The sequence below is a fragment of the Erpetoichthys calabaricus genome, chromosome 12 (assembly GCF_900747795.2).
Source record: "Erpetoichthys calabaricus chromosome 12, fErpCal1.3, whole genome shotgun sequence".
NCBI classification, from domain to species: domain Eukaryota; kingdom Metazoa; phylum Chordata; class Cladistia; order Polypteriformes; family Polypteridae; genus Erpetoichthys; species Erpetoichthys calabaricus.
Window position 1 is genome coordinate 145,563,328 of NC_041405.2, and position 12,634 is coordinate 145,575,961.

The following is a 12,634-nucleotide window of genomic DNA, read 5'->3' on the forward strand; positions in this document are numbered from 1 at the left end:
AAATAAAATTAAAGCAAATACCCATCAGAACCATATTCAACAGCTGGGCATTCCAAAATCAACAGTATGCAACATTTGGAAAACGAAAGAAGCCACTGGACTATGCAAGTAGTCTGCCTTCCTAGAAAGTCTACAGCAGCTGATGACATGAATACTGGTAAAGCTACGAAGAGAAACCTGAAAATAACATCCTAAGAAATAAAAGACATTGTACAGTGTGCAGGGGTGAAAGTGTTGGTATTCACCATTTACAGATGAATTACAGAAGCTACAGTACATGATGCAAACTTCTCATCCAAACCAAAAACAAAAAGACCAGCGTGGAATTCATAACAAAGTACAAATATAAGCCAAAAGGGTTATGACTCAGAAGAGTACTATGGAAGATGAGATCAAGATTAACTTTACCAAAGTGATAAGAAGGGAGAAGTGTTGAGAGAGAGAGAGAGGTAATGTAAACTAGTTAAACCCTGAAGCATGGAGTGTTGTTACTGGCCATGTGCATCCCTTCATAACCATCTTTCTTCTAAGGGCTACTTCCAGCATGATAACGCACCATTTCACAGTCATCTCAAACTGGTTTCATGAACATAACAGTGAATTCATTGTTCTTCAGTGACTTCTCAGGTTTGACTCCAACAGAACACCTTTGAAATGTGACAGAATGGGAGATTCACAACATTAATGTGCAGCTGACAAATCTGCAGAAATAGTGCAATGCAATCTTGTCAACATGGACCAGACTGTCAAAGGAATGTTTCTTACATGTTGTGGAATCCATGCCATGAATAACTGAAGCTGTTTTGAGAGCAAAAGGCAGAGCTAACCAGTTTTGGTATAATGTTTCTAATAATTTGCTCAGTGAGTGTGCATTATTTTTAATGCACTCTATGCTGCATGCTCATACATACATACATACATACATACTGTACCTACTCTGCACACAGGGAAGAGCACAATACAATAATAGAACTGAATTGAATTTTCAAATCCCCTTAAAGGAATACTCCAACAAAAATGATCATTTTTGCATCTAGTACTCACTCTGTCTTACAATGATGGTGACGAAAGATTTTAAAGCTCGTGTATTCATTGAAACTGGAGATAACAAAATTCATGTTACAATGGGTTTCATCAATCTGATCAAAAGTAAACCATATCAAAAAACCCATTACAAATTCTCAGATTAGTCATGTTGAATAATCCAAATTTTAGGTGTCCAGTCATATGCTCATAATATGCCAAACGTGTGTTTTTTACTAAAATGTTGTTAAAATATTTCCAGAAAATCCGCTGGTGCAAAACAGTGAGACATGCTCAAATAAGATTAGTTAAGCTGAGTAACAGGCACAAAAGTAGCATTTTTGGCTGGAGTATTCTTTTAAATCCAGTTCTGGGCAATGGGAGTCGAGGGCCTGCTTTGGAAGCACTTGGCGCAAGGAAGGTAATAAGCCCCATCAGAGCACCTAATCTATTGCTGGGCTCACTAACTCACTTACACTGGAGACAAATTAGAATCATTAGTTAACACACTTGCTATAAGGAGTGTACTGTACTTGTTATTAAATATTTATAGGATTTTTTTTTTATGGTAATTCAGTACCTATCTAGTGTTGTCAAGCCAGAGGGATCCATATTTAAAGTCAGCCTTGAGATTCAATGCTTATTTAAAGTTGCAAAATATTTTCCATAACATTTTCATTGCTTTTTTGTTTTGATATTGGATGTGTTCATTTCTTGAGCTCCATTGTTAGGATGCTGCTCCCAGTCTAAGGTTGTGGTATCGGGCATCATTGGCATAATGGGTTAAAAGGTTGGTAGTGACCACCTTTCCTTACCCAAGATTGCTGATAAAGTGATGTTTTGCTATCAAATTCTTTCGGATTTTTTTTTTGTTTGTTTTGTTATGTTGATCTTTTCGCTCTGAATGTTGGCCTTGATTTTTATTTTAACGTTTTGGCTTTGACAATCTGTTTTTTTTTTACTCTGGCTTGGTTCTCATACGTCTCTTCTTTTGGTCCATTTACATTAATTTTGCTAGCAGTTTGTCCCTAGCATAACAGTTGTGTTTGGAGGGATGTGGGAGAAAAACTCAAGTAAACAGGAGAGAATATGAAAACTGCACTCACGCACACAACTACTGGGTGCAGGATTCAAAATCAGGACACTGGATCTGTGAGGCAGCAGTGCTAATCACTCCATCATTGTGCTTCCTCTATGTCCCATCTTCATGTCCTCAAATATGTGGCCTTCGTTCTTCAAAAATATTACCTAGTATATTTTTTGAGTTTAATTTGTGAAATGATTATCACTTTAGAATGTGTTATACACAAAGTTTAATTTAGGAAATTTCCTAAAATAAAAATTTTTTAACCATTTTGGTTCTCTGGTATAAATTTTGTTGTACTTTAAATATTCATGGGATTGGAAAAGTATTGAAACCCCTTCATTTGTGCACACTTTATTATCTTGCACAACCCTTGCACTATCTACACTCCATAAACCATAATGACAAAGTAAAAGCATGTTTTCAGAAAGGTTGATAAATTTATTAAAAATCAAAAACTGTAATCTCTCATTCATACCCTTAATACAGTACTTTCTAGAAGCCCCTTTGGTTTCAAGCTTTGCACACCTGGATTTGAGCAGTATATCCTATTCTTCCTGGTAGATCCTCTCACGCACCTTTAGATTGGATGGGAAGCCTCTGTAAACTGCCATCTTGAGGTCTCTCCACAGATGTTCTGTGGGGTTTAAGTCTGGGCTTTGGCTGAGCTACTCAAGGACAGTCAGATTTGTCCTGAAGCCACTCCACCCTTGTCTTGGCTGTACACTTCAGGTCATTGTCATGCTGAAGGGTGAACCATTTCCCCCGTCTGAGGTTGTGTATTTTCTTGAGCAGGTTTTCTTCAAGGACCTCTATATATTTGGCTGCATTCATCCCTCCCTCAATTCCCTGAGAAGCACCCCCACAACACGATGCTCCATCACCATCCTTCACCATTGGGATGGTATTAGGGAGGTGATGAGAAGTGCCTGGCTATTACCAGACACAGTGCTTGAAGTTCTTCCCAAAGAGTTAAATGTTTGTCTAATTAGACAAGAGAATTTTCTTTTCTCCGTACTCTCAAGACTCCTTTAAATGACATTTGACCAACCCCAAGTGGGAGTTGTACACTCTACCATAAACGCTTGATTGATGGGGTGCTACTGAGATGCTCTTCCTTTCAAAAGGTTCTCCCATGTCAGCTCAGGACTTCTGAAACTTTTTTTGAGTGATTGTTGGATTCTTTGTCTTCATTCTCTCTGACCAGGGCAATTTTTGCCCGGTTACTTAGTCTGTCTACACAGCCAGCTTAACTCTAGGAAGTGTCCTAGTGGTCCAAAAATTCTTTCATTTCATAATTACTGAGGCCACTGTGCTCCTATGAACATTCACAGCTTTGGAAATGGTTTTATGCCCTTGACCTGATTTATGCCTCACCACAGTTTGATCACAGAGATCTTACAGAGAGTTCCTTGGACTTCATGGCTTATTTTTTGTCCTAACGTGCAATGTAAATTGTGGACTTCATAAATATAGCTGTTATCCTGTCTAAACGATGTCCTATCAGTTCAGTTTTCACTGAGAACTACAGTTAAGTTCTCGACATATCTGAAGGAGAATTAAAGCAAACAAGATGGATCTGACCACAAATTGTAGTGCCACAGCAAAAGGTCTAAATACTTCTAGGAACAAGAGATTTCTGCCTTTGTGGTTTTTAATAAATCCGCAAACTTTTTTGAAAACATGTTTTCTGTTTGTCATTATGGGTTATTGAGTGTAAATTGATGGGCAAAAATGGCAAATGTATCCATTTAAAATTAAATCTACAACTCAATAAAGTGTCTGGACAGTAAGGGGTCTGAATACTTTGTAATTCATCTTTTATTACTTTAGAACTCTTTTAAAAATGAAACGTGATATGGTGGTGCAGCGCCTTGGTTCTCAGTTTATTTCCCATCTGAGTAACCGTCTCTGTGTGTCTGTATGTTCTCTCCAAGTCCATTCCAGTTTTACAGGGGGGACTCCCCTCTGCTATCCAAAGACCTCAGCTGTGTTGAGCGGTTAAGTCTAGACTTGCCAGATGTGAGTCACTAAGTAGGCTCTGCAGTGGACTGGGCTTGATTCCTCTGTTATGATTCACGTCCCTGCAGCCATGTACTGGATAAGCAGATTAAAAGAACAGACAAAACTTGAATAAATGGTTTTAAAATTGATTTACATTATTGCAATTTTTCTCCTTCCCTGTAGGTGTGGAATGGCAGCTTCTCTGTCCAGACAGGCTTGCAAGTGCCCAGCGCAGTCAAGTGTCTTCAGAAACGTAATAGTGGCACAAGTAGCTCCACCACCAGCCTCACCTAGGCCCTTGACCAAAGTACTAACCTGATGGGCACAATACCCATAACTAACATCGCTGCTTACTCCATGATAGTGGATTGCAGAGGGGTTGAGGGCACTCAGTTTGGACTGACTTGGTGGGACTTGTATTTGGGCGACAGATTCCCTCTCTCTGCAGTGCCTCCACCCGCATACTTCCACTGTTAGAACTGTAAAGTGGGGAGAGGGTATGTTTCTGTATAATGGGTTCTATTAGGTGGATTGTGCCACCTTAATGTACAATTGGTAAATTGTAAAGAACAGTAGCTGTTTTTAATCCTCTATGTAACCTGCATCTGACACAGTGGCAGCACTTGCCTAGTGCTCCTCCAGCTTTTGTTCAAATGTGGCTAGTGCTCTAATTTCACAAAAAAACAATATCAGAACAGAGCAGATTGTTAACCTCCAGACACCCAAGCCGGTGTGTCCCATTGCATCTCCTTACTTCACTGCTGCCATTCCAGATAGATTTAGATAAGCACAGTTCCAAACACAGTTGCTCTGATTGTCCTGTTTTTATATGATCACTAAGTGGCCTGTCATGAGGAGCTCAAAGGGGTGTTTGCTGTGGGGGTGCCGAGAGCTCCTCCTCTTTTAAAATGTTGTCACTTTGATACTAAACATGCTGAATGTTACACAAACTTTTTAGTCTTTTTCTTTATTTGGTTCAACTTAGAAATGTTTTGACATTGTCCCGATGCCTGAGTGTGTTTAAACAGAAGTAAAGAAAGGAGGCTGAGATTCTATGATATACCGATATTTAGATAGATATTTAATTACCATTTTGGATAACAGAACCCTTTGACCAGCACAGCCATGACATATGATATACCGATCTTTAAATACCATTTTGGATAACAGAATCCTTTGACCAGCACAGCCATGACAATTACTAAGTATGTTTATATGCGATGATCATACACTGCACTTCATATAAATCTTAGAGTTAACAGCACAGGTTTCCTCTCCCACCTTTTGATGCCTTGCAAGGTAACATAGCCCCTATATTTAAACCATCCTGACAGAGGAGCGTTGACCCTGTGTCTGAGACATGAATTGAACCTTCTTGTTTTTCAGTGTGCTTCTGTTGTCCCATATTTCCTGTGGGTGTAGAAGGGGGACCCATTTGTGTAATGGTGCCATCATAAAGAAGGTGCTTCCGTCATACTGAAACGTATGCTTCGCATGCAGGATCAAGTGTGATGTGTTAATATAATTTAACGTCACAGTAGTAGTCCTGCCACCTGTATCCTCACCATACTTGCACATCCAGCCTCATTTAGTCAGTCTTGAGGCATTTAATTTCCTGGCAAGATCACCATTGTGTTTAATTCCAGGGAAGACGTACGTGTTTGGTTCTCTGCTTAGTCAAGTTGCTTCCGTCTTAGTTGTAGTTTGAGGTGAAGTTCTTCGGTAATGTCTGAAAAAATTTCCAGAGAACACATTTTAGTTTCTCCCTGGATGCACCCACTGTGAGCATGCACAACACACGCGCACACACACATACACACACACACCTGAAACCCACCATGTTGAGCAAAATTTGACTTTGGGTGTATTTGGGGTAATGTTTGTGCCTTTTGATTGTTTTTCTTAGGTAGATCAGGAAGTGGCTTAACCTTGGGATCTAGAAAAGGAACATAAATGAGTAAAAAGTTTTTACATGCAAATATGGTTGAAGCATGTTTTGACATTTTATTTCTAATACCAAATATTAACAACATAGGGTCTGCATGTCAGCAGGAATAGGTCTTGGCTATAGTAAATATTGTCAGTCACTCAAACTGTAGGCTGAAGTTTGGAAAATCATTGGCAACATGACACCCTTCCTGAGACATGCTGTTACACTCGTCAAAAGGGAAGAAGGGAGGCAGATGTGAGGGGAAATGAGGTTTGAGGGGGCCTGGGTATTTGCTTACTTGTGCGAGGTGGCTTGTCTGGAGTCTTGTTCTTGTTTTTCAGAGGTTCTTTATTTTCTGAAAAAGGAAGACAAAAATGATGATGAGCAGACCTCAAAGGAAATATGTTTCAGTTGAAGTTTACGAGTAGACTTGTTAAAAGGATAGGATGGAAGAGTGTATGACTGAGGCTAGGTTCACAGTACTGTGTTTTCATTTAAAAATGCAGGCATTAGTCCGCAATTTTACCTTTTGTCCACAATACCCCAGAATATTTAACCCCTGAAAAAATCAGATTTCTGAAAAGGTTCTCCAGAGCTGTATACTTCTGGAAATGTCGGCTTGGTGTTGTAATGTGGACAGGTGAGAATGAAAACTATTAAAAATGGAGACTGTAATCCTGCTCTGCTATGTTTGTGCTTATTACATAGAACTTCACTGATTGGATCCTGCTCACTACAACCTCTCATTCTCTGATTGGTTACCCTTCACGATAGAAAACCATATTCCAACCTAGCACACGGAGGAGGAGCTTTCCATGTTGCTTGTTGTTTTGCTAAACCTGTATGCATATATATTGTGTTTTGTGTAGTTTGAGTGCTATATATATGTGCAGAAGACAAAAAATGTATCAGTTGGTACAATATTCAGATTACAGTAAATCTCACGGCTGGCAGTATTACCATCCCTTCAAGGATATTTCAATTGATGGACACATGCCCAGTTGTAGGCGATTGTCGAAATTGCACTATATGCATTTTGTTTGTGTTAGTGTGGTTGGAGATACTTTCATAAACATTGAATGTGAACGGAGTTAGTTTTTCTTTAAAAATGCCATTTTTAAATTAAAATGTATTGTGAACGTAGCCTGAATCTCTTGCAGCACAGTCAATTTCATTTAATGTGACTTGTTTTTGTGGAGTTTGCTTGCGCTCGCTGTTGAGCAAAATCTTCTGACTCCCAAATCCAACAGCACCTGCACCATCCACCACATGAGCTCAGCCTGCACTGTTACCCACCATTCATTTGCATACAACTGCATAACTTTGTCTTCTCTTACACTCCAGTGAAGTACTCTTCAGGGTACTTGACCTAGTACGAGTTTTCTGGTTGTTCTTGGCCTTGTTTGATTACAAACAAAAACGACCTGACTTTATTGGCGCCTCATTTAAATATAATTTTAAAGCTACTATGATATTGTCGCATATTTCATTCAGCACATGGAATTCTTAGATTTCACTAAAACTATTTTGTCTCCCCTTCTCATTCTTCTAATTCTTAAAACCGCTTTCAAATTGTAGCCTTTAATCCTGATATTGTTTTGACAAGAAGAAGACAAGATTTTTTTTTTTTTTTTTTTTTTTTTTTAAGTATGATAGTTATGTAAGGAAGGAAGACAGAAGTATCAAGGTAAGACTGTTATATTCATTGATCATGGTGCCAGAAGGCAGCGATGTATTGCCTGTTGATTAGCACATGAGAGCTAGAGCTTCACTGTGCTCTGTACATGTGATAGTAAAACCCTATAAACCTAAAAGAGAGCCCATCCTGCATTAGACTAGTGCCCCCTACAGAATGGGTTGCTACCTTATGTCCCTACCATATGTCTAAACTGGCTTTAGAAAATGGATTGATGAAGTTGGCATGCCAACTTCACCCAAAGCATACTGACCATCTTTTTTTTTTTTTTTGCAGAAACTTGCAAATAGAGTTTGCATTTCTCATAATACGATACTATCTGTTTCAGTGGAATTAGTGCTCTACGTTAAAAAAAGATTTATACATTAAAAAGAAATGTTATGGTGATATTCTGACTAATTATTAACAAGAAATCAGTGAGAGAATCCAATTGGCAAAAAAATGTCAAGTGTTCAGTCAATTCATAGTGTAAGCAGTTTGTTGAGACAGACATGTTTTTAATGTGAATGTGCTTGAAAGTAGTAAATAAAACAGTAAAATAAAAACTGGCATAGATATATAACAGGACCAGTTTATAGTCGATCATACAACATATTTGAATAATTTGATTTAATGACGGCTTTCATGCGCCATGGATTTTTTTTGTCCATGAAAGTATCTTTAAGAAGATTCTCTTAACCTCCTTGCCATAGTTAGAGAGGTTTACTGGAGATGGATGTGAGGTTGATGGTGATCCACCTCACTGCTTCCATAGCTATTGTGGAGCTGCACTTTTAAAGCTCTACAGTCTAGCAAACTTCAGCTCCATGAAAGACATGGTCAGTACAGTAGACCGTCCATTGGGCTCCACCATGACTCGGTACACGGACTGAATGCTGTAATGTGGTAAAATGTGTGTGCTGCTTACTGTGTACTCTTTCTGCAGAACATCTGCCAGTGAGCAGTGTGGTACCTTCAAGTGTATTCCATTAGCTATTCTAATCAGTCAACTTTTCTCCACAGAACATATCGTACTTTGCCCCCAGTTCTGTTTGCACTGTCAGGATGCAAGTCCAACAGATAATCAGCAGTCCACATTTGCCACAGTTCTGTGACTGGCAGCTGCTGTTTTTACTGTGACATTTGTGGTAACGCCTGCTGTCAAATACTTGAGTGATTTCACACTTATAGGAGCTACAGGACAGTTTGATCCATTCTACTTGAGCTCACTAACCTCAACCACATATGAACGTATATGCCCTCTGATGGTTAGCAGTGAAATAACAGCATTATCTACAACATAGTTTGCTTATGCACAGTAAGCTTCCTGTCAATTATACTAAAATATAGCTGATAAAAAATCAAAATGATTTAGATAGTTTGCCTTTTTACACACAATTTTTAGGGAAAGTATCTTAATAAAGGAAATAATATAATCATGGTTGGTATCTGTTAAGTGGTATTAGAATACTGTAGTATGTACAGAGTGTACTTGAATGTTCAACCAACAGGCAGAATTTACCATCTCCAAAGTTGTGATAAACATCATTTTGTCAAACAGAAAACACAAATAAGCTCATCCAAAGTTCTTTCATGCTCCCACTTTACGAAACTTTGTGGGAGAAAATCCTGAGGAGAAGCTCCAGTATAGTTAGCGGGAATCTGAATTAGGGGCAGTGGTTAACAACAAAGAAATAAGTTTGGGGTCACTGATACTCAGCTCTGCTCATCTGCTCAGGCAGCTTTCTTCACAAGCTCTTGAATAGTAAACCCTATTTCCCTACCTATATCAATGTGAGGTGCGTTAAAAGCAGGCTGTACCAACCAGAGATACATTACATTTTAGGTAGAAAGTAGTGGTTTGTTTTGCGAACCTAAATATACCTAAAAATAAATAAATAACCTAAAAACCTAAACATCCGTAGCAAAGCGACGGGCACTGAGCAGGCTCCTGTCAATCATGGAGAATCCACTGAACAGGATCATCTCCAGATAGAGGAGCAGCTTCAGCGACAGACTGCTGTCACCGTCCTGCTCAACTGACAGACTGAGGAGATCGTTCCTCCTCCACACTATGCGACTCTTCAATTCTACACGGGGGGTGGTAAAACGTTAACATTATACAAAGTTATTGTCTGTTATACCTGCATTTTTATCACTCTTTAATATTGTTTTTTATCAGTATGCTGGTGCTGGAGTATATGAATTTCCCCTTGGAATTAATAAAGTATCTATCTATCTATCTATCTATCTATCTATCTATCTATCTATCTATCTATCTATCTATCTATCTATCTATCTATCTATCTATCTATCTATCTATCTATCTATCTATCTATCTATCTAATCCAAATTTCCATTAAAGGGGACAGTCAAAGTCTGTCCTAGTAGTATTTGGGTACAAGGTAGGAACCAGCCTTGGATTTGGCACCCCTCTCTAAGCAGGACATGCTCGCACACAAATTACAGCCACCAGTTATCCTAATATATCCTAACATTGCACAGATACTGGATACAAAAAACAGGATGGGAACCAAATCTTAGTCAGAGTACAGCTGGAGGACATTAATGGTGACCATTCATTGCCATGGCCACCCCAATACGTGAACAGATAGGCTCAGGAGTTATACACACTGAAAGGCCATTTTATTAAGTCAACATATGGATTGATCAACACAAACAGCCAATCATGTGGCTGCACTCACTGTATTTAACATTAGAACCTGGTCAGGAGGTTTAAATGTTATTTGGACAAACATCAGAAAGGCTAAGACTGGTGCGCTAAGCTGATCTCCTGGATTTTTTTTGCATTGCACTCAAGTTTACATAAAATGGTGCAATCAGTAAATAAAACATTCAATTTGCGTCACTTCAATGAGTGAATTTTGTAGGTCAAACAGGAATGACCATACTTATTCAAATTAGTAGAAATGATTCAACTTTATTGTCATTATACAGGTACAACAAAACGTAGTCATCTCATTCCCCTTGAGGTCAGTGCGCAGGGTCAGCTATTGTACATTGCCCCTGGAGCAATTACCGGTTAAGGGCCTTGAGTCCCTTCTGGCAGTAAAAGGATTTGAACCGGCAGCCTTACGGATACTAGCACAGATCCTTAGCCTCCGAGCCACCACACATACTCCAGTAACAGTATTTTATAACAAGCATGTTCACAAGGACATTTCTGAACACACAATGTTTTGGACCTTTAATAAAAACCATGCAAGGTGGTACTCTGTCAATCACACTACGTCAGGCTTGTACGTGATACCAAAACCACATAACCGAAATCTCATCTGATGAGTCAACAATGTAGATGGTAGCCCAGGATTTGGCATTAACTAGTACCACTTCTACTATTAAACCACATGAATTCATGGAAACTCTTAATGACTTTTATAACTGATACTGGCTTGTGCTTGTGGTGTAACGTTATGGAGAATGTTTTCTTGGAACACATTAGGCCTCTTAAGTACCACCTGAGCGTCATCTGAATCCCAATGTGTGCCTAAGCATTGTTGTTGACCATTTGTATCCTTTTATGGCTACAGTCTTGCCCCTTTCAGATCAGTAATGTGCCATATCATAAAACAGGCATCATCTCATAGTTTAGTCCACAGGCCCACACAATCCCCTGATCTCAACCCAGCAGAACACTTGTGGGGTGAGGTGGAATGAGAAACTCACGGCTCAAATATGTACGTAAAAATCTACAGAAACTGTGTGATGCTTTTGAGTCCGCATGGACTATAATTACAAAGGTACTGTATGTTTCCAGTAACATTCTGAATCTACACACTGAAAGAATTCAGGCTGTTTAGAAGGAAAATGGAGAACCTACTTGGTATGGGATATGTGGACCAAACAGAATGGGGTGTTTCATTTCTCTGTTTTTTATGGGGGCCTCTTTCTCTATCATACCCACCTCTCATTCTGTCTCTCTACATCGAGGAGTTTCTTTCGTCCAATTAGTTACATCAAGTTGTACCTCCTTATCACCTCAAAAAACAGCTTAAAGTTGTAATAATTAAGTTGATGTAGGACTGACGAGCAGTGTTGGGATAAAATACGAACTATAGGAATCAACATCTCTGTAGAATAGTTGTAAGCTCAATTCCAGAAGAGTAAAAAGAAGAAATGCAGTAATTACCCAAGGGCACAGAACTCCCTGTAGCTTTCTGCAAAACATGTTCACCACTTTCTTTTTCTGCCTTGACAAAACCTGTCAAGAAGGAATATACGGTACAGTAAGCATTAAGGGTCAGAATAGTTGGAAGCTCAATTCCAGAGGGGTAAAAAGAAATGCAGTAATTACCCAAGGGCACAGAACTCCCTGTAGCTTTCTGCAAAACTTGCTCACCGCTTTCTTTTTCTGCCTTGACAAAACCTGTCAAGAAGGAATATACAGTACTGTAAGCATTAAGGGTCCTGCTAGGGCTGAGGTCCCTCTCCAAGGGGACAGCTACAGATGGGAGGGTAAACTTCTCTGTAAATGTTACGTTTGAGAATAGTGAAAGATTCAACATACTGATTGTGTCCTCATAGCTTTGGTCCAAGATCAGTGGTGACGTTGTCTTGTCTGTCTTCTCAACAAAGGCGTCAATGATGTCCTGTAGGGACTTGCGGAAAATCTGTGTGGAACAGGTGGATACAAAACTACAAATGAGTCACAAGCATTCTTGGAAAAGGTGGATGATTTACATGGCAAGAACGTGATCTTACCGGTGGGACCACATCAAGGATGAAGCCATCGTCTGATGGTTTGACCCGATAGTGCATCATTTTTGTGGTCCTAAAATGGGGAGAACAGAAAAGTTCACATTGCAGCATATCTAAGGTAAGAACTTGTCTACTAGCAGAACAGGTCTGGTAAGAGTCATATTGAAATTTCACATTAGCTCACAGCACCCCCTAGTGG

The 12,634-nt window shown here is 39.3% G+C and overlaps 2 protein-coding genes across 4 annotated transcripts in view; one reads left to right on the forward strand and one right to left on the reverse strand.

Annotated features, from left to right (window-relative positions):
* Positions 1–4,798, forward strand: part of fsd1 (fibronectin type III and SPRY domain containing 1) — a 66,849-nt gene extending 62,051 nt beyond the window's left edge. The window contains exon 13 of the mRNA XM_028816487.2: positions 4,295–4,798. Within this exon, the coding sequence (XP_028672320.1) occupies positions 4,295–4,405 (111 nt within the window). The 3' untranslated portion in view covers positions 4,406–4,798. The remainder of the gene's footprint in view (positions 1–4,294) is intronic.
* A 273-nt stretch (positions 4,799–5,071) lies between these two features.
* Positions 5,072–12,634, reverse strand: part of LOC114662812 (signal-transducing adaptor protein 2-like) — a 38,934-nt gene continuing 31,371 nt past the window's right edge. Inside the window, exons 7-14 of one of the 3 annotated variants that reach the window (XM_051935305.1) lie at positions 12,439–12,508; positions 12,245–12,347; positions 12,032–12,103; positions 11,867–11,938; positions 6,340–6,396; positions 5,938–6,047; positions 5,242–5,840; positions 5,072–5,163 (exon numbers count right to left, since the gene is read on the reverse strand). In XM_051935305.1, coding sequence (XP_051791265.1) covers positions 5,805–5,840; positions 5,938–6,047; positions 6,340–6,396; positions 11,867–11,938; positions 12,032–12,103; positions 12,245–12,347; positions 12,439–12,508 — 520 coding nt within the window. In that variant the 3' untranslated portion in view covers positions 5,072–5,163; positions 5,242–5,804. The remainder of the gene's footprint in view (positions 5,164–5,241; positions 5,841–5,937; positions 6,048–6,339; positions 6,397–11,866; positions 11,939–12,031; positions 12,104–12,244; positions 12,348–12,438; positions 12,509–12,634) is intronic. The other 2 variants (XM_051935307.1, XM_051935306.1) reach the window with 2 other exon arrangements.